General features: G+C 39.7%; 1 protein-coding gene across 1 annotated transcript in view; it reads right to left on the bottom strand.

The window, feature by feature from the left end:
• Positions 1-7,928: 7,928 nt before the first annotated feature.
• The window catches only part of Trmt2b (tRNA methyltransferase 2 homolog B), a 79,066-nt gene continuing 62,012 nt past the window's right edge, over positions 7,929-24,982 (bottom strand). The window contains 1 exon segment of the mRNA XM_055608328.1: positions 7,929-8,055. Coding sequence (XP_055464303.1) covers positions 7,929-8,055 — 127 coding nt within the window.

Here is a 24,982-nt window from a genome sequence, read left to right on the forward strand (position 1 = left end):
CTAATTAATGCAATTAAAGTACCAGGCGTGATTAGAATGTGCAGATAAGCTTGGGACCCAACATGATAGCTAAAGCTCCAAAACTGACACAAGAGCAAAGGCAAAGGCAGCCAGTGATGACTCACACCTGCAATTCCAGCCCTAGAGAAGCTGATGTAGGAGGACTGCTGTGAGACCCAGATTAACCAGGGTTATACAGCAAGATGCTGTCTCAAACAAACAACAACAAACTATGGTAAAACTGGCATTATCACTTGGTAGTTCGGTAACTTTCATTTTTAAGAGAGACGTATCACATTCATTTATATATTGGGGGGCAGGCATATGATGCTCAGAGAACACCTTGATAGAGTCAGTTCTCTAATTCCACCATGTGTGCTCTGGGAATGGAACTCATCCATTATCTGCCTCGGTAGCAAGAGCAGCTTTTTGCTGAGCTATCTTGCCTGCCTTCAGCAACTTTAAAATGAGACTTCTCAGCAGCCAGTTCTGAAAGACAGGACGTAAGACTGTGGATAAATCCTTAAAACAATTGTTCTACTTTAAGATTAAAGTTACCTAACTTTTTCCATGAGTGTATGAGGGTTGACTTTATGGTAGGAAACCCCATTTCTCCCATTCCCACTATTCTACTTTGTTTTTTCCTGATGTGATAAAGGCCTTGATCAGAGGTAACCTGGTGCAGAAAGAGTGTAACTTTCAGACAGAGGAAGCCAAGGAAACCTGAGGCAGAGACTGAAGGAGTGCTGTTTAAGGGCTTGCTCTTGCGGCTTGTTCGCTTTGTATTATTATTACAACCCAGGCTTACCTGCAGGGTTGGCACCACGCACACTGTGCTGAGCTGCTCACAGCATCATCAGTCAAGTCTATGCCCCACAGACATTCCCACAGGTCAATCTGATGAATGCAATTCAATATTGGTTCCCTCTTCCCACATCACTTGACTTGTGTCAAGCTGACAAAAACCAACCAACCAACCAAACAAACAAACAAAAAACTTACCAGAACATCCACCACAACAATTAAGGAAGACATGCAAAAATAAATGCTTTACAAGGGAAAAAAAATCACTATTCACAGGGGCTGAAGAGGTGGCTCAGAGGTTAAGAGCACTAGCTGTTCTTCCAAAGGTCTTGACTGCAATTCCCAGAAACCACATGGTGGCTCAAAACCATCTATAATGAGATCTGGTGCCCTTTTCTGGCGTTCAAGTGTACATGCAGGCAGAATACTGTATAAATAAATCATTTAAAAAATCACTATTCGCAGGTCTTAAAGGTCTAGTGATGAAGGGTATCTGCTATCTGATGTGCCCTTTTATTCATTATGTCGACACTATGTTGAAGACAAAAACCTGCAACAAGGATTCCCCCACCCCCACTACCCCAGACACTTGAGAGTTGTCTGGGGAACTTTGAAAATAATATAACTGAATCAAAACGACCCTGAGATTTCACCTTACACCCATCAGAATGGCTAAGATCAAAAACTCAAGTGACAACACATGCTGGAGAGGATGTGGAGTAAGGGGAACCCTCCTGCATTGCTGGTGGGCATGTAAGCTTGTACAACCACTTTGGAAATCAATCTGAAGATTCTCAGACAATGAGGAATAGTGCTCCCTCAAGATCCACCTATACCAATCCTAGGCATATATCCAAAATATGTTCAAGTATACAACAAGTACATTTGCTCAGCAATGTTCACAGCAGCTTTATTCATAATAGCCAGTATCTGGAAATAACCCAGATGTCCCTCAGTGGAGGAATGGATACATAAATTGTGGTAGAAAAATAAAATAAATTAAAAATTAAGAAACTGTGGTACATTTACACAATGGAATACTACTCAGCAATTAAAAACAAGGACATTATTAAATTTACTGGCAAATGGTGGGATTTAGAAAATGTCATCTTGAGTGAGGTATTCCAGAAGCAGAAAGACACACATGGTATATACTCATTTATAAGTGGATATTAGACATTTTAAATAGGATAAACATACTAAAATCAGTACAACTAGAGAAGCTAAGCAAGGACTACCCTGGATAAAATGTTCAATCCTCATTCAGAAAGGCAAACGGGATGGATATTGGAAGAGGGAGAAAACAGGGAACAGGACAGGATCCTACCACATAGGGCCTCTGAAAGGCTATCCAGAAAAGTATCAAAGCAGATGCTGAGCCTCATAACCAAACATTGGGCAGAGTGCAGGGAAGGGTGGAGATAGAAAGACCTGGAGGAGACAGGAGCTCCAAAAGAAGAGCAACAGAACCAAAAAAATCTGGGGTCTTTTCTGAGACTGATACTCCAACCAAGGACCTTTCATGGAGATAACCTAGAACCCCTGCACAGATGTAGCCCATGGCAGCTCAGTCTCCAAGTGGGTGTCCTAGAAAGGGGAACAGGGAATGTGTCTGACATGAACTTAGTGTCTGGCTCTTTGATTGCCACTCCCTGATGGGGGAGCAGCCTTACCAGGCCACAGAGGAAGACCATACAGCCAGTCCTGATGAGACCTATTAGGCTAGGGTTAGATGGAAGGGGAGGAGGACCTCCCCTAACAGTGGACTTGGGGAGGCATGGAAGGATGAGGGAGGGAGGACTGGGTTGGGAGGGCATGAGGGAGGGGGCTACAACTGGGATACAAAGTGAATAAACTGTAAAAATAAATTTAAAAAAATGAAAGAATGACAAAAAAGAAAATAATGGTGCTGAGGCCTCAGTCATAATAAATGACACACATTCAGAAATATCTGAAGATATTACTCTCAGGAGCCTGTTTAAGTCTTTAGGTGCCAGTGATATGGCTCACAATGTGAAGGTGCTTGCCACCAACTTTGATGATCTGAGTTCCATCCCTGGTACCTACATGGTGAAAGGGGTAAATCAACTCCCACAAGTTGGCCTTTGACCTCCACACTCACGTACACACACATATGTAAACAAACAAACATGTAACTAAAGGTCTTCTGGTGATTTGTGTGTATGCAAAGCTGAGAAGAGTCACTCAGACTTAGTGGTTCTCTAACTAGAGTGTGCATCAGCATCACCAGCAAGGACTGGTAAAACACAGATGTCTGGATACTAGCCCCTGAGGATCCAATTCAGCTGAATGAAGCCAGAAACTGTTAGAAACTGTGCTTCTAACTGGCTCAAGGAATGCCAAAGCTGTGGGTCCAAAGAAAACATTTGAAAAGTAAAGCACAATCTCTAGAGCACTGCTTCTCAACTTTGGCTGCACATTAGAAACACAAGGCATTGGGGGGAATACATGTTAAGAATACTGATATCTGATGCCCCAAATAAATACACAACTAAATGCTTTAGCCATAAAAAATACTTTAATACTCTTAAGCAGACTAAGACATCTCTCATATGTGGTTCATACATTTTTAGCATATATATAATTATATATGACCTAAAAGTAGAATAAAAAACTGTCTACTTGATTAAAGAAGACTAAAATGAATAGGGTGAGGAGATTTGCTGGGGGAACAGATGGTCAACATAGAAATATATATTTGAGTGACTATGTCCTTATGTAATAGATATGTTCACTGAATAAAAACAATGAAACGGTTGTTCAAATATTTCCAAGATCAATAGTCAAAAGAGCAAAAAAAAAAAAAAAACTTAAAAAGCAAAACAACCAAAAGAACTAAATCATTAATGCAAACAAAAAAGAAAACATTCATATGTAAGGCAATATGATATATAATCAAGAGGCACTATGAAAAAAATTAAAGGAAAAAAAAATGCTGATCCCTTGGCCTTTCCCCAGAATAATCAATCACTATGTATTCCAGACTAGCCTTGAACACACAGCTAGTCTGTTGCATCAGTCTTTCAAGTACTGGGACTACAGGCACGAACCTCCAAATCCAGCTCCCTTTTAATGTTTTTAAATGAGTATGTACTGTCCTCTGTAGTATATTTCTGTATACTATGTTGTTTTGACATTTTGATAACGTTCTGGCTAAAGATTCTGCCATCCAGTGGCCCAATCTCCCTGAACTAGTCAATTCTTAGAGACAGCAAGGGTTGAGCCCAAAGCTATGTATTAGTAAGCTTTCCATCACTGAAACACAATGCCTAAGATAAGCAACTTGAAGAAAGTTTGTTATGGCTCACATTTCTGGTCCACCATCATTTAGCCCATTGCTTTGGGGCTGATAGCAAGTCAGAGCATAAGGACCAGGGAGCACATCGTGGAGAAAAGCTTATCACCTCATTGCAGCCACGAAATAAAGTGAGAGAGAAGAAAGGGCTGGGATCCCAATATTCTCTTCTATTATCTAACCTCCTTCCACTAGACCCTACCACCTAAAAGTTCCATTACATCCAGTGGTGCCACAGGTTGAGAACCAGCTTTTGATACTTGGGCCTTCAGGGAACATTTCCAGATCTAAACAACAATGTCTCTGAAGAATAAAACAACCACTGTGGACTATACTTCCTGTAACTGTCATGTATACCTACAAAGGCAATCCCTGTAGCATCCCAGGGCCAGGTAGCAGACAACTAGAGACCACTTCTATAGCTCAAAGCCTGCCAAACTACTCAAACTAGTTAATCATAAACTGTTGTCCCTTCCATGCCTTCCCTAAGAAAAACCCAATAAAGTACATCCCAAACCTTTCCCTTATATCTGCCTTCTGCCTCCTGATCATTCTAGTGCCTTCCCTATACAGACCTGTAGAGTACCTTCTACTCTAGCACCATGAATGTACAATATGTTGTGTTCTTGAACCTCCATGTCTTTTCTTATTGTTCCACCTATCTCCAAAAACAATGTACAACATTAGTTAGGAGTAGTGTGGCACATATCCATACTGCCAGCATTTAAGGGGGAAGCCCAGACTTAGTTACATGAAGAGTTTGAGTCCAGCCTGGGCTACGTGCAAGTTTCAAAAAATATACTTCTACTGGTGGAGTGTTTCATTACCATGGCAAAGTCCTGGGTTCAGTTCTCCAGCATGACTAAAAATTGAATATGGTTGCAACATCCATAATTGAAGCTGAATTCAGGAGATAGAGGCAGGATGATCAGAAGCTCAAGGTCATTCTTGGCCACATTGTTTGTCAGAGGCCAACCTGGAATACACAAAACTCTGTGGAGGTTTGAATGAGAGTGGATCTCATAGGTTCATATATTGGCATCCTTAGTAGCAGTTGATGAACTGTTTGGAAGGATTAAGAGGTGTTGCCTTAAGAGGACAGGCATCAGAAGAGGGAGAAAACAGGGAACAGGACAGGAGCCTACCACAGAGGGCCTCTGAAAGGCTCTACCCTGCAGGGTATCAAAGCAGATATTGAGATATATAGGCAAACTTTGGGCAGAGTGCAGGGAATCTTATGAAAGAAGGGGGAAATAGTAAGACCTGGAGAGGACAGGAACTCCACAAGGAGAACAACAGAACCTAAAAATCTGGGCACAGGGGTCTTTTCTGAGACTGATACTCCAACATAGGACCTTTCCTGGAGATAACCTAGAATCCCTGCACAGATGTAGCCCACGGCAGTTCAGGGTCCAGGTGAGTTTCCTAGTAATGGGAACAGGGACTGTCTCTAACATGAAGTCAGTGTTCTGCTCTTTGATCACCTCACCCTGATTGGGGAGCAGCCTTACCAGGCCACAGAAGAAGACAATGCAGCCACTCCTGATGAGACCTGATAGACTAGAATCAGAAAGAAGGCAAGGAAGACCTCCCCTATCAGTGGACTGAGGGAGGGGCACAGGTGGAGAAAGGGGAGGGAGGGTGGCATTGGGAGGGGAGGAGGAAGGGAGCTACAGGGGGGATACAAAGTGAATAAACTGTAATTAATAAAATAAAAATTTAGAAATATTTTAAAAAAAGATGTTGCCTTTCGGAGGAGGTGTGTCATTGAGAGTGGGTTTTGAGGTTTCAAAAGCCCATGCCAGAGTCTGTGTGTCTCTCTATCTGCTGCTTGCTGATCAGACTCTCAGCTACTGCTCAAGTGCAGTGCCTTCCTTTGAGCCCCGACACTCCCCACCATGATGATGGACTAACCCACTGAAACTGTAAGAAGCACACAATTAAATGGCTTCTTTTATAAGAGTCGCCTTCATTATTTTGTCTCTACACAGCAAAAAGAACACTAAGACAGTCCTTACCTCAACTATGTGTATATATATTTATATGATCTTTAACAGCTATCTTCTTTTGAGAATCAGTCTGCTTTAGGAGCATTTAGAACTGAGAAAAATTTAAACTACCTGTTTGACCTGATTATTGTCTTGTAAGTCTAGCAACACATACTAACTTCCATATCTTTGGACCAGTAGAGTATTAAAAATATAACATAAATTGTTAGGCAAGTACTCAAAGACAACTCCAGAATTGAAAAGTTCATGGACTAGAGGCAATGTATACAGTTAATTTCAATATGTGTTTTATTATTATATATGCTTGATTACTATAGGATTAGTGGTGCTTTTGTCTCCAATACACAGCCCAATCATAACTAGTTAGCCCCTACTTTGAGAGTTTCTTGGCTCCTTTGTGTATCTCTAATGACCAATTATTCTATAGGTAAGAAATAAATAGTATTATTGTTCCTATAGATAACCACGTTTTCTTTTAATTTTAACAAATTATTTTAAAATTATGTGTACTTGCATAAGTAAATGAGAATATGGGTTTGTGCATATGAGTTCAATGTCCATGGAACTCAGAATAAGGCAGCAGATCCCATGAAACCTGAGTTATAGGCAGTTATGAGCACCCTGACACGGAAGCTAGGAATCAAGCCCAGATCTTCTGCAAGAGCAGGATGTGCTCGTGAATGCTGAGCCATCTCCTCGGCCCTGGGGATAACCACATCACCAAAGGACATCCTAGAACTGTCAGAGTCTAGAAAGCTTAACCACCCTGTAATCACTACATAACTTTGAAAGCAGTGTGTGTGTGTGTGTGTGTGTGTGTGTGTGTGTGTGTGTGTGTGTATGTGTGTGTGTGTGTGTGTGTGTGTGTGTGTGATTACACTTTCAGAGGCCAGATGTTGATATCAGGTGTGTATCACTTTTCAACTCCTTTTTTTGAGACAGAGTCTGTCATTGAACTTGGAGCTCACTTATTAGCTAGATTGGCTGGACAAGAAAGCCCTCAGGATCCCCCTGTATCCACTTCCTATCATTAGAACAGGAATGTACCATTTTGCCCTGTTATTTGTACTTGAAGCTGGAGATCCAAACTCTGCTTCTTGTGCATCTGTAATAAGCAGTTTACCCACTTAGCCATCTCCCTTGCCCCTTATTCGTTCTACTTCCTAAAAACATTTGCCAGGGGGTAGAGCTATACCTCAGTTGGTGAACAGTTTCCCTCACGTGCTATATTCCCTGGCTTTGATACTCACCATTGCATAAAGTCAGATGTGGTGCCAGAGGCCTAGAATCCTAGTACTCATGAAATCTAGGCAGGAGTATCAGAAGTTCGAAGTCAACCTCAGTTTTACAGTGAGTTCAAGACTCTGTTTCAAAACACAGAAACAAAACAAAAGCCCTACAAATGGCAAGATCTCAGAGTAAATATACATATACCAGTCAATATGAAATTATTACCAGCTGCTCAAAATGCAGTTATCCCCTACAATTGAAACAGAATTACATGGCAGGGACAACACTGTAAACTGAATGATGCTGTGGAGATAGCAAAAGGATGCAGCAACATAAATCCTGGCTCAAGAAGTTAGGAGCACTCAAAGCTAGGCAAATGTGAATAATCCCAAAGGAATATGACAAGCTACAGTTCAATCTGCCTCAGAAGAGGAGGTCAGCTATAATCTTCTTGCTCATAATTCAAAGACTGTTTTCCCTGGTGATGCTTCCTGGTTCTCCAATGAAGCAGCATGCCAAACCTGGGAGTCTCTGAAATTTCAGCCTTAAGATCCTGCAGTCTCCTGATCTTATTGAGTGAGGAGGAGTACCAGCTCACAGTGTGGGGTGTGGGGAAACAAACCCATGGGTACAGCTTCTCTCAGGACAAAGGGTTAGTCTATAAGCTTCTTAGCAGAGTTTGGAGGACAGCATAGCCTACAGAAATAGATCAGAATATCAGTTCACAGAAACAGAATAGAAGCAACTACAGTAACACAGTCGCTTAAAACTGAAGTCCTCCCTCAGTAGTCATACAGGCCCATGTGTCTCACATCACCACTACTCATTATTTTCATGTAACTATTTTACTTATCCATCTTCCTCACTGGAGTATAGATGTTCAACTTACAGTGGTGTTATGGCCCAAAAAACACACTATAAGGTGACAATGCAAAGATGGTTTTGTTAGCAAGGTACCTGAGTTCCACCACCAGAATCCATGTAACAATGTGAAATGTGTTGACACATGCTTATAACCCAGTTCTGAGGAAGCAAAGCCAAGTAGATCTGTGGCTCACTGGCTAACCAGCCTAGTTTACTGAGTGAAACCAAGACTAGAGATCCTGTCTCAAAAACAGGATCGTGTGTGTGTGTGTGTGTGTGTATGTGTGTGTGTAAATTATATAATATATATATTATATGATATATATATAGCAGCTTATACTATATCATATATTTTGATAGATATCATATATTGCTATTATACATACATATAATATAACATATGTGTGGCATACCCTAAACTCTTCTAAAAAGATTGTAGTAATTTATACCCATTCTTTTACACTTTTGCACTACTGGAATTTTTTCCACCATAAGTACATAGTATCTTATCAAATTAAGACTGTCTTGCCTTTCTGAGGCCATGTTTCAAAATTTGCTCAGTATACTAGCTGAATTCTAGGTTTAGTTTTCTTTGTTCTGTTTGTTTTGGTCTTTGCATTTTAATTTGTTTGTTTGTTTGTTTGTTTGTTTACTTACTGGTTTTTTGAAACAGGGTTTCTCTGAGTAGCCTTGGCTGTCCTGGACTCACTTTGTAGACCAGGCTGTCCTAGAATTCACTGTGAATTACTGCCTCTGCCTCCCTGAGTTCTGGGATTACAGGTGTGCACCACCTTTGGTTTTTCAAATCATTGTTTCTCTGAGTAGCCCTAGTTGTCCTGGAACTCACTCTGTAGACCACACTGGCTTTGAACTCACAGAGATCTGCCTGTCTCTGCCTCCTGAGTGCTAGGATTAAAGATATCATCCAGCTAGGTTTAGTCTTAACCACTGCACTTTAAAATTGATTGGTGTTATATATAATGTATCATATAATGAATTCATTCATTTGATTAAAAAATGAAATCATATTTAAAGGTAATCTCCTTTCCCATTTCTCGTATGTCCCAGTTCTTTCTTTTTAAAATATTGGGTTTTTTAGATTTAATTTTTATGTGTATGAGTGTTTTGCTTGTAATGTACACATGTGCATCACATGCATGCCTGGTGCCTGCAGAAGTCAGAAGGGAGAATCAGGTCCCCAGAAATTGGAGTTGCACATGATTGTGAACCACCATATGGATGCTGGGGAACTAGACCCAAGTCTCCTGCAAGAACAAGTGCTCTTAACCCCTGAGACAGCTTTATAATCCTGTCCCCAGTTCTTTTGAGACAGAGAGAATTGTTATTAGGGTCTATTCTAAAGTGGGTGGTTCTTTGAATAATTTTAAAGCAGCATACAAAGTAAGGAGGCTTCCTTGTGGTATTTCTATACATATATATCATAAGTGATTCTCATTTATTTTCTTTCTCCTCTACCCTTCTCCATGCTTCCTGCCTCTCTGTCAAGAGTCCCTTGCTTCCCCCAGGGAGTTTCCTCTTCTGCTCATTAGTCCCTTAAGATACCCTTGCTATTTTATGCCCTATTTTATGAAACAAACACTCACACATGTATGCACAAATATTTATAATGCAGGTTCCATGTTTAAGAGAAAATATTTAGCATTTGTCTTCCTAAGTTAACTTATTTTGCTTAACATATTAACATCTAGTTCATCAATTTTCCGGCAAAGGTGATTTCATTTTTCAAGATTTACTTTTTCATCATGTGTATGTGTGTGTGTGCATGTGTGTGTGCACACATGTATGTAGAGAGTTGCACATAGAAGCCAGAGGTATTGGATCCTGCTGAAGCTGTAATCACAAGTGGTTTTGAGCTGCCTTATATGAGTGAAGGTAATGAAACTCAGTTCCTCAGCAAAAGCACTTAACTGCAGAGCCATCTCTCTAGCCACAATTTAATTTTCTTTTTATCAGTTTCTCATAAAACTTACCAGAGTCTATGAAGAAATAAGCAAGCACAAATAAATGTCCTTCTCACCCTTTAAATTAATCTCATTATTATGGAAACAATTCTATACCTTACTAGTTATATTTAGTAACACCATTATCTCAGAACCTAAATCAAAAGCCACAAAAATATACTTTATTGTACTCCAAAAATTACTATTGCCAAGTGTGGGTGGTGCATAACTTTAATGCCAGGACTCAGAGGCAGAAGCAGGCAGAACTCTGTAAGTTCGAGGCCAGCCTGGTCTTCATAGTGAGTTCCAGGACAACAGAGCTACATAGTGAAACCATGTCTCAAAAAGATAGATGAAGGAGAGAGAGAAGAAGAGAAGGGGAAGGAGGAAGAGGTAGAGGAGATAAAACAAGAAGAAAAGAAGGAATTGAGGATGTGGCTCAGTAGCAATAGAATGCTCACTAGCTTGTGTGAGGTCCTGGATTTGATGTCTAGCAACACTCATGAACACATACAAAGACATATACACTGGAAGAAAAAAAAAAAAAAGAAGCAGAGGAGGTCGTGATTTTTTTCAACTCATATACTTGACATGGGGTCTCTACTGGATATACAAAAGAGTTCTAAAACTTCAATAGTAAAACATCAACCCAGTTAAAGACGGGTATAAGATTTGAATCTCGTGTTAACCTGTAAATATCTAATGATTTACAAATGACCAAAAAAGGAGCTGGAAAAGTACCTCAGTTAGTAGAGTGCTAGCCTAGCATGCACAAAGCTCTAGGTTCAATCCTCAGCACTTCACAACCATATTCAGTGGCCCATTTCAGAAATCCCACCACTCAGGAGATGAAGGCTGAAGATCATAAATTCAAGGTCATTCTGGGATATATAGTGAGTGTGAAGCCAGCTTGGAATATATAAAACCTTATCTCTGAAGAAAAATACAAACAAGATACACTAAAAACAAAGCACTCAAAAATTAGGGAAATCTGAAATATATAAAGAACTCAAGAAATTAAACTCTAACAAACCAAATAACCCAATCAGGTACAGAGCTAAACAGAGAATTCTCAACGAAGAATGATGGAGAAACACTTAAAGAAATGCTCAACGTCCTTAGTCATCAGGGAAATGCACTCTGAGCACTCTGAGATTCCATCTTACAATGGTTAGAATGGCTGCGATCAAAGACTCAAGTGATAGCACCTCCTGGCAAGGATGTGGATGAAGTGAAACACTCTTCCATTGCTGGTGGGAGTGTAAATTTGTACAACCATTTTGGAAATCAATCTGGCACTTTCTCAAAAAATTGGGAATAGTTCTACCTCAAGACCCAGCTATACCACTCCTGGGCATATACCCAAAAGATGCTCCACCATACCACAAGGACACTTGCTCAGCTATGTTCATAGCAGCTTTATTCATAATAGTCAGAAACAATCTAGATGTCTCTCAACCAAAGAATGGTTAATGAAACTGTGGCACATTTACACAGGAAAAAATACTCAGCTATTAAAAAAAAGGTATCATGAAATTTGCAGGTAAATAAATGGAACTAGAAAAGATCATCCTGAATGAGGTAACACAGACCCAGAAAGAAATATATGTTATATACTCACTTATAAACGGATATTAGCCATAAAGTACAGAATAACCATGCTACAATCCACAGACCCAAAGAAGCTAAGTAATTAGGAGGGCCCAAGGGAGGATGCTTGAATCTCACTGACTCACTCATTCTGTACTTCAGAATACACATCTGAAGTAGATAGAGGGAGGGAAGTGAGTGGGAGAGTGTGTGGGGAAGGATACGGAGGTGGGGATCAGATGTGGAGGGAGCAGGTTAGAGGGCTGGATGAGAGAACAGAAATTGGGGGGGGGGTCACCACTGGGAAGTGGAAGGCTTCTGGGAGACTATGTTAGTGACTCTAACTGAGACTCCTAGCAGTGGGAGATATAGAGCCTGAAGAGGCCACCTTCTGTAGCCAGATAGGATTTCCATTGGAGGGAGGGGAACACCAACCCACGTACAAAATCTTCAACCCAAACAACCAATGCCTGCACCAACTTGTGTCACAAACCATGAGAGGGAGATCACCACTGACACTGTTCATGATATTCTGCTATACTTGCAGACAGGAACCTAGCATAACTATCAACTGAGTGGCTTCACCCAGCAGCTGCTGGAAAGAGATGCAAAGACCAACAGCCAAACATTAGGTGGAGCTCAGGGGATCTTATGGAAGAGGGGGAGGAAGGATTCAAAGAGCAAGAGAGGTCAAGTACACCACAAGAAAATGTACCAAATCAACTAACCTGGGCACATAGAGGCTCACAGAGACTGGACCGCCAACCAGAGAACAACCATCTTCTAGTTTCCTCCCACCCCATATAGGTAACAGATGTACAGATTGGTCCTCATGTGGGACCTCTTAACATCAGGAGATGGGGCTTTCTCTGACTCTGTTGCCTGCCTTTGCATTCCTTTCCCATAGCTGGAAAGTCTTCTCTGGCCTTAGTAAAAGAATCCATACCCAGTCCTACTTGATATGCCAAAGGGGGTTGATATCCCTAGTGCTGAGTGCTGGAATTAAAGGTTTGTGCCAACACTGCCTAGCTAGCCTGTTCTTTTCTAATTAGAGACAGAAAGGGAGTAGATCTGGAGAGGAGGGAAGGAAGAACTAGGAGAAGTGAAGGGAGAAGAAACTCTAATCAAGATATGTTGTATGAGAAAATAATCTATTTCCAATGTTTAAAAAGTGAATTAGTTTTGTTTATTTGTATGGGTGTTTTGTCTGCATGTATATCTGTGCACCATGTGTGTGCAGTACCCATAGGACAAGAAGGTGACTGATTCACTGGAATTAGATTTAGAGTACTGTTTGGAATTGGCATAATTTGTATTTTTAAATTATTGAGTTCCTTTAAGCACATTTTGAGGGCTAATTTTGGAAAAAGAGAAAGTTTCAATTTGTGGGAAAAAAATGGAAATAACTTTAATGATTTCCTACCTTTTTTTGTAAAGTATATGTAACAAATTATCATCATTTTAAAATCAGTTTTATTTTTTTGAGACATGATCTCACTATATAGCCCAGGTTGTCCTGGAACTCAGTATATAGACTAGGCTGGCCTCCTCAAACTCACAGAGACTTGCCTGCCTCTGACTCCCAGGTTCTGAGATTAAAAGTGTGCACCTCCATACCTAGCAGTTACTGAAGGTTGTTATCCACCATGTATGTGCTGGGAAACAAACCAGGGTACCCTGCAGGAACAACTACTGCTCTTAACCACTGAGCTATCTCTACTGCCCCATGAATTATATTTATTAAATGGGCAAAATTGTGTGAATTATTAAGTGTATCTTCATAAAGCTGCTGAAAAATAACATATTGTCAAGACTTTCCATTATAATACATTATATATTTTTACATAATTGTATAATGTTCCATTTTATAGATATATTATAAATAATTTATCCAGTTCTCTTGATATTTTTAGAATATTTTCTCTTCTAATGTTAAAGTGTTACAACAACCAATTTATGTCATTTAAAGTATGGAAATGATCTGTAAGATAAAAATCTGAGGAATGGAAGCTAGAGATGGCTCAGTGGTTTAAAAAAAAAAAACTGGCTCTTCTTCAGAGGACCCAGGTTCAATTCACAGCACCTATTTGGCAGCTCAGAATCATCTAAAACTCCAGTTCTAGATCTGATGCACTCTTCTGACTTCTGAGCTCAGGCAACACAAGTTGTATAGACATACATCAAGGTAAAACACTCATACACATAAAATGAAATATTTTTAATTGAGGCGTGCAATTTAGTCACCAAGTATGCAGCCATTAAATTTTTTATTCTGCATTTTAAATTTTACCTCCAAAGTGATGACACTGACTTATATAGATCAGTGCTCAATTTAAACAAGCAACATTTTAGAAAATTTGTGTTCCTATAATGTCAGCAATGCACTATCAAATTGTTGTACTTTTCCTAGTTTGAAATGCAAAACGTGTTCCTTAAGGGTATGGCCCCTGGCAGGTTGCCTGTACTTCAATGGATAGCCCCACCCCAAGAGCATACAGGCAGCACTAATTAGACTCAGTAGATTATTTTTTCACATGACAAAAGTATATTGAATTTCTTTTTTTTTTTAACATCAAAAGGGAAAGTTTATTTTAGAATCAATTGTGTGTGACCACAACGTAGGAACCCAAATTCAGGTTACAAGAAATTCCATGTTCTAATTTAGTAAGTTTCATGAAGTTTTATAAGAAAACAAATACAGTAATAAATCAAGACACTTTTGAAATATGTTGATGGAAACATCTGGTTAATACATTAAAGTAAAACAGTTATATTTCTGGGATATGCCTTCATGTTCTCTGATGTCACTCCTATCTCTTTGGTTGGTAGATGTTAATAACCAACAAAGTTAATATAGTCAGATGGTTTCACTTGATAATTATAAGTATGTTATCTCAGATACAGAAGTGGGCAAGGCATGGAAACGAAAGGCACTAAAGACAACCCAAAATATATTATAAATATGTTCTGGGTCTGAAACACTGCAAGTGTTCCACAGTCAACATTGTTTGTATTTGTCTATAGAAATGCAATTGATTTTGCTTGGTACCCTACTATTTTATTTTATATCTTACTACTTCTGTTTCTTTTTATTTTTTATTATAGTTTATTCACTTTGTATCCCAGCTATAGCTACCTCCATCATCCTCTCCCAATCCCACTCGTCCTCCTTTTTCTCATCCCATTCCATTCCCCAAGTCCACTGATAGGGGAGGTCTTCCTCCCCTTCCATCGGACCATAGCCTATCAGGTCACATCAGGACTGGCTACATTGTCTTCCTCTGTGGCCTGGTAAGACTGCACCTCCTCAGGAGAAGGTGATCAAAGAGTCATTCACTGGATTCATATCAGAAACAGCCCCTGTTCCCCTTACTACGGAACCCAATTGGATACTGAGCTGCCATGGGCTACATCTGTGCAAGGGTTCTAGGTTATCTCCATGCATGGTCCTTGGTTGGAGTATCAGTCTCACAAAAGACCCCAGGACCCAGATTTCTTAGTTCTGTTGCTCTCCTTGTGGAACTCCTGTTGCCTCCAGGTCTTTTCTATATCCCCCTTCTTTCATAAGATTCCCTGCACTCTGCCTAAAGTTTGGATATGAGCTTTAGCATCTGCTTTGATACCCTGCTAGGTAGAGTCTTTCAGAGGCTCTCTGTGGTTGGCTCCTGTCCTGTTCCCTGTCTTCTCCCTCTTCCAATGTCTGTCCCATTTGTCTGAATAAGGATTGATCATCTTAACCAGGGTCTCCCTTCTTGTTTAGCTTCTTTAGGTGTACAGATTTTAGTATGCTTATCCTATATTATATGTCTAATATCCACTTACAAGTGAGTTTATACCATGTGTGTCTTTCTGCTTCTGGGATACCTCACTCAGGATGATCTTTTCTAGTTCCCATCATTTGCCTGCAAATTTCATGATGTCCTTGTTTTTAATTGCTGAGTAGTATTCCATTGTGTAAATGTACCACAATTTCTGTATCCATTCCTCAGTTGAGGGACATCTGTGTTGTTTCCAAATTTTGGCTATTACAAATAAAGCTACTACAAACACGGCTGAACAAATGTCCTTGCTGCATAATTGAGCATACTTTGGATATATGCCTGGAAGTAGTATAGCTAGATCTTGAGGGAGCGTTATTCCTAATTGAGAAAGTGCCAGATTGGTTTCCAAAGTGTACAAGTTTACATTCCTATCAGCAATGGAAGAATGTTTCCTTTTCTCCACATCCTCTCCAGCATGTGTTGACACTTGAGTTTTTGATCTTAGCCATTCTGATGGATGTAAGCTGAAATCTCAGGATCATTTTTATTTGTAGTTCAGTGGATTATTATTTTTTTTTAAAGAACACAGAATTGGTAAGGGGTATGTTGGGAATCTATAAGGAGCTAGAGGAGGTAAAGGGTTAGATATGATAAAAATGTACTGTATACATCTATGAAATTCTTAAATATTCTTTTATATGTATATGTGTAAATGTGTGTATATATTTGTATTTACACACACAAGTGTCTATTTCTATGTACTTTATTACAGGTTTTAGACAACTTGTTTCTATGAAGCTTAAACTGGCCCCAAACTCATTCATATTTTGTCTGTCTCTGTGTATGTGTGTCTCCATCTCTCTCTGAGTGTGTCTCTGTCCCTCTCCCCCTCCATGGTCTTCTTATGTAGCCCTGGTTGTCCTGGAACTCACTGTGTAGACCAAAATGGCCTTGCACTCAGAGATCTGCCTGCCTCTGCCTCCCATGTTCTGGGATTAAAGGCCTGTGTCACTACATCCAGCTCATATTTCTATTTTCATGGAGGAGATAGAAACATCTCAAAATGCATTAACACAATAATACTTCTTTTTCTTATTCTCTGTTATTTATCCAACTGTGCAGTTCTCCTGTTGCTAATGACTTCTAGGGCTTGATTACAGATGGAGAGAAAAAGCATTTTTAATATTTACTCCAAATAGCTTCCACAAGTAAAATTGCTTACAGTGCTTTATATCCTGTAAAAGTTCCAGATTTTTTCTCCATAGTTTTATAGAAATATGATTCAATACTGTGTAGTTTACCCATTTATACATCTCAGTGCTTTTTAGTATATTCAGAGTATGCACTTACCACTATCAGAACTTTTGGAACATTTTCATTAGCATAATAAGATCCTATAATAAGACCTCTTAACAGCCATACCTCTCATTTGACTCCCAAACACACAGTAGCTCTAAGGTAGCCACAGACCTTTCTATTTCTATAGATTTGTCTATTCTGAACATTTTCTATAAAGAATCACTTAATATTCTGTGTGTGTGTGTGTGTGTGTTGTACACTTGTGTGCGAGGGTGCACTTGCCCATACAGGCACATGTGGAGGCCAGGGGTTGATGCTGGGATGTCTTCCTAAACTGTTCTTCATCCTAATTTTTGAGACAGTGTCTTACTCAACATGAAGCTCATGACCTGGCTAAGTGGCTGCTCAGCAAGGCCCTGGGATCTGCTTGTCTCTGTCTCCTAGCACGGAGGTGGCACTATAGATGTGTGCTGTCACATCTGAATTAATATATGGTCTTTCATGTCTGGCCACTGGATAGCAAGTCTTTATAAATGAATATCTTCTCCTATTCCATGGACTGTCTTTTCACCTTCTGAGCAATAACCTTTGCAACATAAAAGCAGTTTTTGTTTTGTCTTGATTTTAGTATTGTTTTTCTATTTTCTTTGGACTTTTGATGATCATATTAAAGACTGCTTAACACAAGGTCATGAAGATTTTAAAGGTTTTCTTCTAAAAATTCTATAGTTTTAGCTCTAGCAGTTAGTTCTATGATACTTTTTTTATGGTTTTGTTTTTGTTTTACTGAGACAGACTCTTAAGTAGCCCAGGCTGGACTCAAACATACCACATAGCCAAGGACGGATGATCTTAAACTACTGATCCTCTTAACTCTACCACCCAAGTGCCAGACTTAGAGACATTTATCACCATATCTGGCTTAGTTCTGTTATACATTTTGAATTAAGTTTTGTGGATGGTATAATGAAAGCAGACACTGCATGGATAACAACAGTCCCATCAGATTAGCCCAGCAATAGCTTAGCCATATTGCTTTGCATACTTACTCCCCATGATGCTCAGGCAATAAAATCAGTGAATGATTAACTTCATAAAAAATATTTTCAAGGCTAGAGAGATAGCTCAGTAACTAGGAGTGCTGTTTGTTCTTGCAAAGGATTTGGTAAGGTTCCCAGCACCTATATGGCCGCTCACAACCATCTGTAACTCAAGTTTCAGAGAACCCAACACTCTCTTCTAGCTTCTTTGGGCTCCAGGCACAGACATGGCACATGTATACACACACAGGCAAATATTCATATATATAAAATAAAAAACAAATCTTCATGTCAAAGACAGTCCCTGTCCCCATTACTATGGAGGCCACTTGGATACTGAACTGCCATGGACTACATCTGTACAGGGGTTCCAGGCCACCTCCATGAGTGGTCCTTAGCTGGAGTATCAGTTTCAGAAAAGACCCCTGTGCCCAGACTTTTAGGATCTGTCGCTGTCCTTGTGAAGCTCCTGTCCTCTCCAGGTCTTACTATCTTCCACTTCTTTCATAAGATTCCCTATACTCTGCCCAAAGTTTGGCTATGAGTCTCAACATCTGCCTCGATACCCTGCAGGGTAGAGCATTTCAGAGGCCCTCTGTGGTAGGCTCCTGTCCTGTTCCCTGTTTCTCCCTCCCCCGATATCCATCCTCTTTGCCTTTCTGAATGGCGATTGAGCATCTTAGCCAGAGTCCTCCTTCCTGATCAGACAAGAACTGATTGGCCTGCTCTTTGAGCACCTCCCCCCCGAGGGGGGAGCAGCCTTACCAGGCCACAAAAGAAAACAATGCAGCCACTCCTGATGAGACCTGATAGACAAGGATCAGAGGAAAGGGGGAGGAGGACCTCCCTTTTCAGTGGACTGGTAGAGGGACATGGGTGGGGAAGAGAAAGGGTAGGATTGGGAGGGAAGGAGGGAGGGTGGTACGGGGGGGGGATACAAAGTGAATAAACTGTAATTAATAAAAAAATTAAAAATAAAACAATAAAAAAATCTTCTTTAAAGAAAAAATATTCCCACAGTTAACTAACAATTGATTATATTTTGTGTAGTATCATTTTAGTATTTTTTTTTTGAAATACAAGTTTATTTTATTTTTCTTTTTAGTTACATTTTGTTAACTCTGTGTCCCAGCTGTATCCCGCTCCCTCATTCCCTCCCCAACCCCACACTCCCTCCCTGGTCTCCTCCCTGCCCCTTTCCAAGTCCCCTGATAGGGGAGGACCTCCTCCCCTTTCATCTGACCCTGTTTTATCAGGTATCTTCAGGGCTGGCTGCAATGAACTTAATGGGTAGTTTTTTTATTTTATTTTAGTTTAGTTTAGTTTTTTTTTAATTTTCTAATTAATTAGTTTATTCACTTTGTATCCCAGCTGTAGCCCCCTCCCTTGTTCCTTCCTGCTCCCATGTTCACTCCCTCTTCTCCTCCCATGCCCCTCCCCTAGTCCAATGATAGTGGAGGTCCTCCTCCCCTTTCATCTGACCCCTGTCTATCAGGCCTCATCAGGACTGGCTGCAAATATAAATGACCAATACAAATTTCTCAATGAAAATATGCTCAATAACCTTTACCATCTAAAAGATGTAAATTTAAACTGCTCTGAGATTCTGTCTTATCTTAATCATAAAAACTAACATCAAGGAAACAAATGACAACAAATGCTGTGAGTAAGAGTATAAATTGATAAAACTACTGTAAAAATCAACGTGGGGGACTGGAACGATGGCTCAGAGGTTAAAGGCACTGACTGCTCTTCCAGAGGCCCTGAGTTCAATTCCCAGCAACCACATGGTGGCTCCCAACCATCTATAATGAGATCTGGTGCCCTGTTCTGATGTGAAGGCCTACATATAGATATTGTGTACATAATAAATAAATTTTTAAAAATGATTTTGAAAAGAAATATTGTTAAGAAAAGAAGAAAAGAAAATCAACGTGGAAGTCTCTCAGAAAAAAAAAATAAAAACAGAACTACCATGTGACTCAACTATACCACTCTGGATATATAATATACCTAAAGGATTCTAAGTCAGCATATTACAGAGATATATGCATATCCATGGTAAGTGCAGCTTTAGCTGCAATAGCTATGAAGTAGAAACATTTCAGCTGTTTATCAAGAGATAAAGAGTTTAAAAATATGACGTAGGGCTGGGGAGCTAACTCAATGGGTAAAGTGTTTGTCATGCAAGTATGAGGACCTATGTTTGGATCCAAGGCACTCATGTAAGAACTATGTGACAGCATAGGTCAGTAACTTCCATGCTAGGGGTTAGGGAATGGGAAAAGGCAGACACCAGGGTTCAATGGCCAGTCAGTATGGCTTAAACAACACATCCCAGATTTGGTGAACTTTTCTCAGAAAAGAAGATGGAAGGCCAGTGGGGTGGCTCAGTGGATAAAGGTGCTTGTCACCAAGTCTGGTGACCTGAATTTGATCCTCAGGATCCATGAGGTAGGGGAGAACCAACTCCTTCAAATTGTCCTTTGGCCTCCACACATGCACATTAGCACAGAAAAAAAACGAACAAAATAAGGTGGAAAGTGATAGAGGAATACGTTCAGTGTTGAATTCTGGCTCTCACATATGTACACACAAATGTGGTACATATACAAATGGAATCATATTCATCTCAAAAGATAAATAAACTGACATTCACAAGGAAATGGATGGAAGTGAGATCATTGTTAAGTGATACAGGCTAGAGTCAGAAAGATACATGCAACATGATTGTGTGTGTGTGTGTGTGTGTGTGTGTGTGTGTGTGTGTGTGTGCCTGTGTGTAGAGAGAAAAAGGACAATGTTGGGGGAGGAAAGGGTTATAATACAATTTTAAAAGACCAAAGGGTACATAAGAACAAAGCATATGATACATGTATGAAAGTGTCACAGTAAAATAAAAGAATAATAAACTGGGTTTACTGAAATGGCTCAGCTGTAAAAGCATTTGCTAAAAAGCCTGATGACCTGAGTTTGATTCTCAGGACCCACAGAGTGGAAGGAGAGAATGAACTCATACAAGTGCCCCTCCTTCATAATAAATAAAAATAAAAAAATAAAATATTCTTTAAAAGTTACAATAAAACCAATATCTTTGCATGCATGCTAAACAAAATTAATAAATATCTGCCTTTTATTCTATGTCTTCTGAACTCTCAGTTAGAAAGCACAGGATAATTATTTTAAAAAGCCTATGGTTTCCTAGAGTACATTTATGAATTCCCATTTTTTACATTTAAATCTTTGACCTGCTTATAATTTATTCTAATTTAGTCTAGATATAGATTCAACTTTTTTTTGCAGTGTCTGTACAGTTGTCAATCATGATTTATTGAATAGTCCATTTTGATGACTGATAAGAGATACCATCTTTATATCATATTCAAAAACAAAAAAAAATGAAAAAGTAATTGTACGGAGACAGACATGCAAATAAGATGGGTAGACTGAGCCTAATTTTCATTTGGCATAGAACCCCCCACCCCCAACCCTTGAACTATATGAGATGGTAGTATCACTACATAGCTGTCTGACCTCAAAATCACTATGTAACCCAGCCCCATTTTGTTTTCATGTTTTCCCTCCTGACTTAGTTTCCTGAGGACTTGGAATTACAGACATACACACCACACCCATCTTGTGTGGCAGATCTTTGTTTTGTTTTTGTTTCCGTGCTCACTAATCTGTTCAGGACTTAACTTGTTTTATGGAATTAACAATGGCCATTTGTATTTTTCCAGGAAAATCACAAACTTTATGTAGACTTTCAAATGTGTTCTCTCTCTCTCTCTCTCTCTCTCTCTCTCTCTCTCTCATCTATCTATTTTGGTTTTTAAAGACAGGATTTCTCTGTGTAGCCCTGGCTATCCTGCAACTCACTTTGTAGACCAGGCTAGCCTCAAACTCACAGAGACCCACCTTCTTCTGCCTTCCTAGTTCTAGGGTTAAAAAGGTGTACCAGCACCACCAAGCTCAAATGTTTTTAAAGCAAGCTCTAATATTTTTTAAAGATTTTTATTTATTATTTATTCTATGTATATGAGTGCTCTTTTTTCATGTACAGCAGAAGAGGGAATCAGATTCCACTACAGATGGTGGTGAGCTACCATGTGGTTGGCGGGAATTGAACTCAGGACTTCTGGAAGAGCAGCCAGTGCTCCCAATGGCTGAGCCATCTTTTCTTGAGCACTTTCTTATAATTGAAAAATAAATCAGATTGAGTGTGATGGTGTAACCCTGGAAGGCACTTGGGAGGCAGAAATAGGATTGCCATAATATCAAAGCTAATATGGTCTATGGAGTGAGCTCCTAGTCAGGCAGGGCTACATACTGAGACCTTGTTTAAAGAACAAATCCTACAAATCTGTAGTTATTCTGCTTTATGATTTATGGCTATATTTTTGTATTTTACCCTTTTATGTTCTTGACCAGGTCCATTTACCTATTTTTTTTCACAATAACATTTATTTGTCATATCTTTCATTTTGTTTTATAGTTCACTGATATATGGGGGGTTGGGGGGTTGGGGTTCTTTTAGAGGGGGTATTTTTTTTATACAAGGTCTTAATATATATTCCTGCCTGGCCTGGAACTCACTATGTAGACCAGATTGGCTGAAAACTTAGAGAGATCTGCCTTCCTGAATGCTGGTATTAAAGCCTTGGGCCACAACACCTGGCTGTTTTTTGTTTTGTTTTTAATATTAGTTTTTGAGAGAGGATCTTACTAACTATGTGACCTACACTAAGAGCTGGCGTTATATATAGGCACTTCTACACCTGGCTTTTAAAATTCCTTTTTTTAAAAAATGTATTTGTATTAATTCCCTGAGAATTTCATACGCATATACAATGTATTCTGCTCATATTCAGCCTCCCTACCTCCTCCCCATAACTCCTCCTATATCTACCCCAACTCCCTACCCCCTCCAAACTTCATGTCTTTTTTTGTAATAACCCATCAAGTTCAATTTGTGCTGCCCAAACACACATGGGTATGGGACCATCCTCTAGAGCATGTGTTAGTATTTATTTTAAAATGATGCCATGCACACAACGGATATTGTATGAAAGAGATTTACTGGATGGAGGTGGAGAGACAGAGAGGGAAAGGAGAGAGAAAAAGACATAGTAGGGGGTCCCCAGGAAAGAAAGAGAGGTGGAGAGAGCAAGAGAGGAGGATAAGAGAGGAGAGTAAGAGGGAGACAAAGTGGTGGGCTGGTCCTTTTATAGTTGTGCATGCACAGCTGAACCACATCTGCCACACAGCTGGTGAGCGACACATCATAGGTTGCTAGGCAACCCAGAAGCAAGCTGCCTATATGCTAACATTCCTCCCTTTTTCTATAATCAAAAAAAGAGACACTGGACTGCTTCTCGGGTAAGGCACATTAAAGTATATATACTAAAAGCATGGTCAACCTATCAAGGAACACATCCCCCCAAAAAACTTGCTCTACTTGCCCCAATAGGTTTAACTATCAATAGCTCTTCATGCAGGGGTAGGGACTCATGAGCTGCTCCCCTTCCATGCTAGAATGGTGGCTGGTTTGCTCTTGTTCAGTTCTTGTGCAGGCAAACACAGCTGCTGTGAGTTCATGAGTACAGTGGTCCTCTCACGTCAAGAATATACTGTTTCTCCCTGAAATCAGACGCCAGAGCTCTTAACATCTTTCTGTCCCCTCTTTTGCAAAGGTTCCTAAGTAGGATGGTGTAGATGTCCTATCCATGGCTAAGCATTCTACCAACACTTATTCTCTGCACTTTGAGTAATGAGAAAACAGAATTTAAAACTTTAAAAACACACAACAAAGTCTCTTCCCTATTAGAATGGTTACGGTTAAAAAGAGTTAGGAGCTGGCAATATTGCTCAGTGAGTAAAAACACTTGCAACCAAGCTTGAAAACCTAAGTTCAAACTCCAAGACCTACTGACCTCCATATATACTTTCAGGTACACACACACACACAAATATGCACACACACACACACACACACACACACACACACCACAAATAAATAAACAAACAAACAAACAAATATATGTGAAGATATTTTTTTTTAAAGAGAGACCTGGGGCCAGGCCAGGCGATGGTGGCTCACACCCTTGATCCCAGCACTTGGGAAGCAGAGGGAGTCTAGCCTTGTCTACAGAGTGAGTTCTAGGACATCCAGGGCTACACAGAGAAACACTGTCTCAACCCCCGCCCCAGGCCAAAAAACCCCATTATCCTCAGTCTTATCTTTGGTTGATTTAGCTTCACTTGTTACATTCTAAATGCTTTCCTCTATCCCCCTCCCACCCTGTCTGGACAAAACCAAACCAAAACAACACCAAAAGGAAAACTAAAAGTAAATCTACCATATGACCTAGCTGTACTATTTCTTCAAATAGCCCAAAGGGAATTTAATCAGCATATAATGAGATACCTGCATTAACATTTCCAGCTACACCATTCCCAACAGCCAAAAAAAAAAAAAAAAAAAAAAAAAGATTTCTATCAATAGATGGATAGAGAAAATGTAGTAAAAAAAAAAAACTGGGTTATTATTCAGCTATAAAAGAGAATGATAAACATTTGTAATAAAATGAGGGTGGAAAAAATAATGTTATATGAAATAAGCCAAAGAAACAAGTATCATATATTCATGTAGAATCTATTAAAAAGTTTATCAGATCCCTCCTTTTCAACATGTTTTTGGGTTGGGAATTGAATCCAGTATCACGCACGCAACCCGTGTGTGTGTGTGTGTGTGTGTGTGTGTGTGTGTGTGTGTGTGTGTGCGCGCGCGCGTGTGTGCACATTCATGGAGAACAGATGGCAACTTCAAGTGTCATCTTCAAGAATGCCATCCACCTCCCTTGAGATAACACTTCTTTTTAGCCAGCTCACTGACTGATGAGCAAGCAGTAGGGATTCGTCTGTTTCTATTTCCCTGGTGATGAGATTACAAATTCAGGTTACCACACCTGGCACTAAGTTTTTTAAAAGGACCTTCAAGATTTGAGAGGATTGTTTTTCTGAAATATTGTATTAAACTTTTTCTTGATCATTAAGATTTTTGGTACCCCTTTTAAAAAATTGTACTCAACGTGACTACCTGATTTGT

This window comes from Psammomys obesus, unplaced genomic scaffold (genome assembly GCF_907164565.1).
Source record: "Psammomys obesus unplaced genomic scaffold, mPsaObe1.curated_primary_1811, whole genome shotgun sequence".
NCBI classification, from domain to species: Eukaryota; Metazoa; Chordata; class Mammalia; order Rodentia; family Muridae; genus Psammomys; species Psammomys obesus.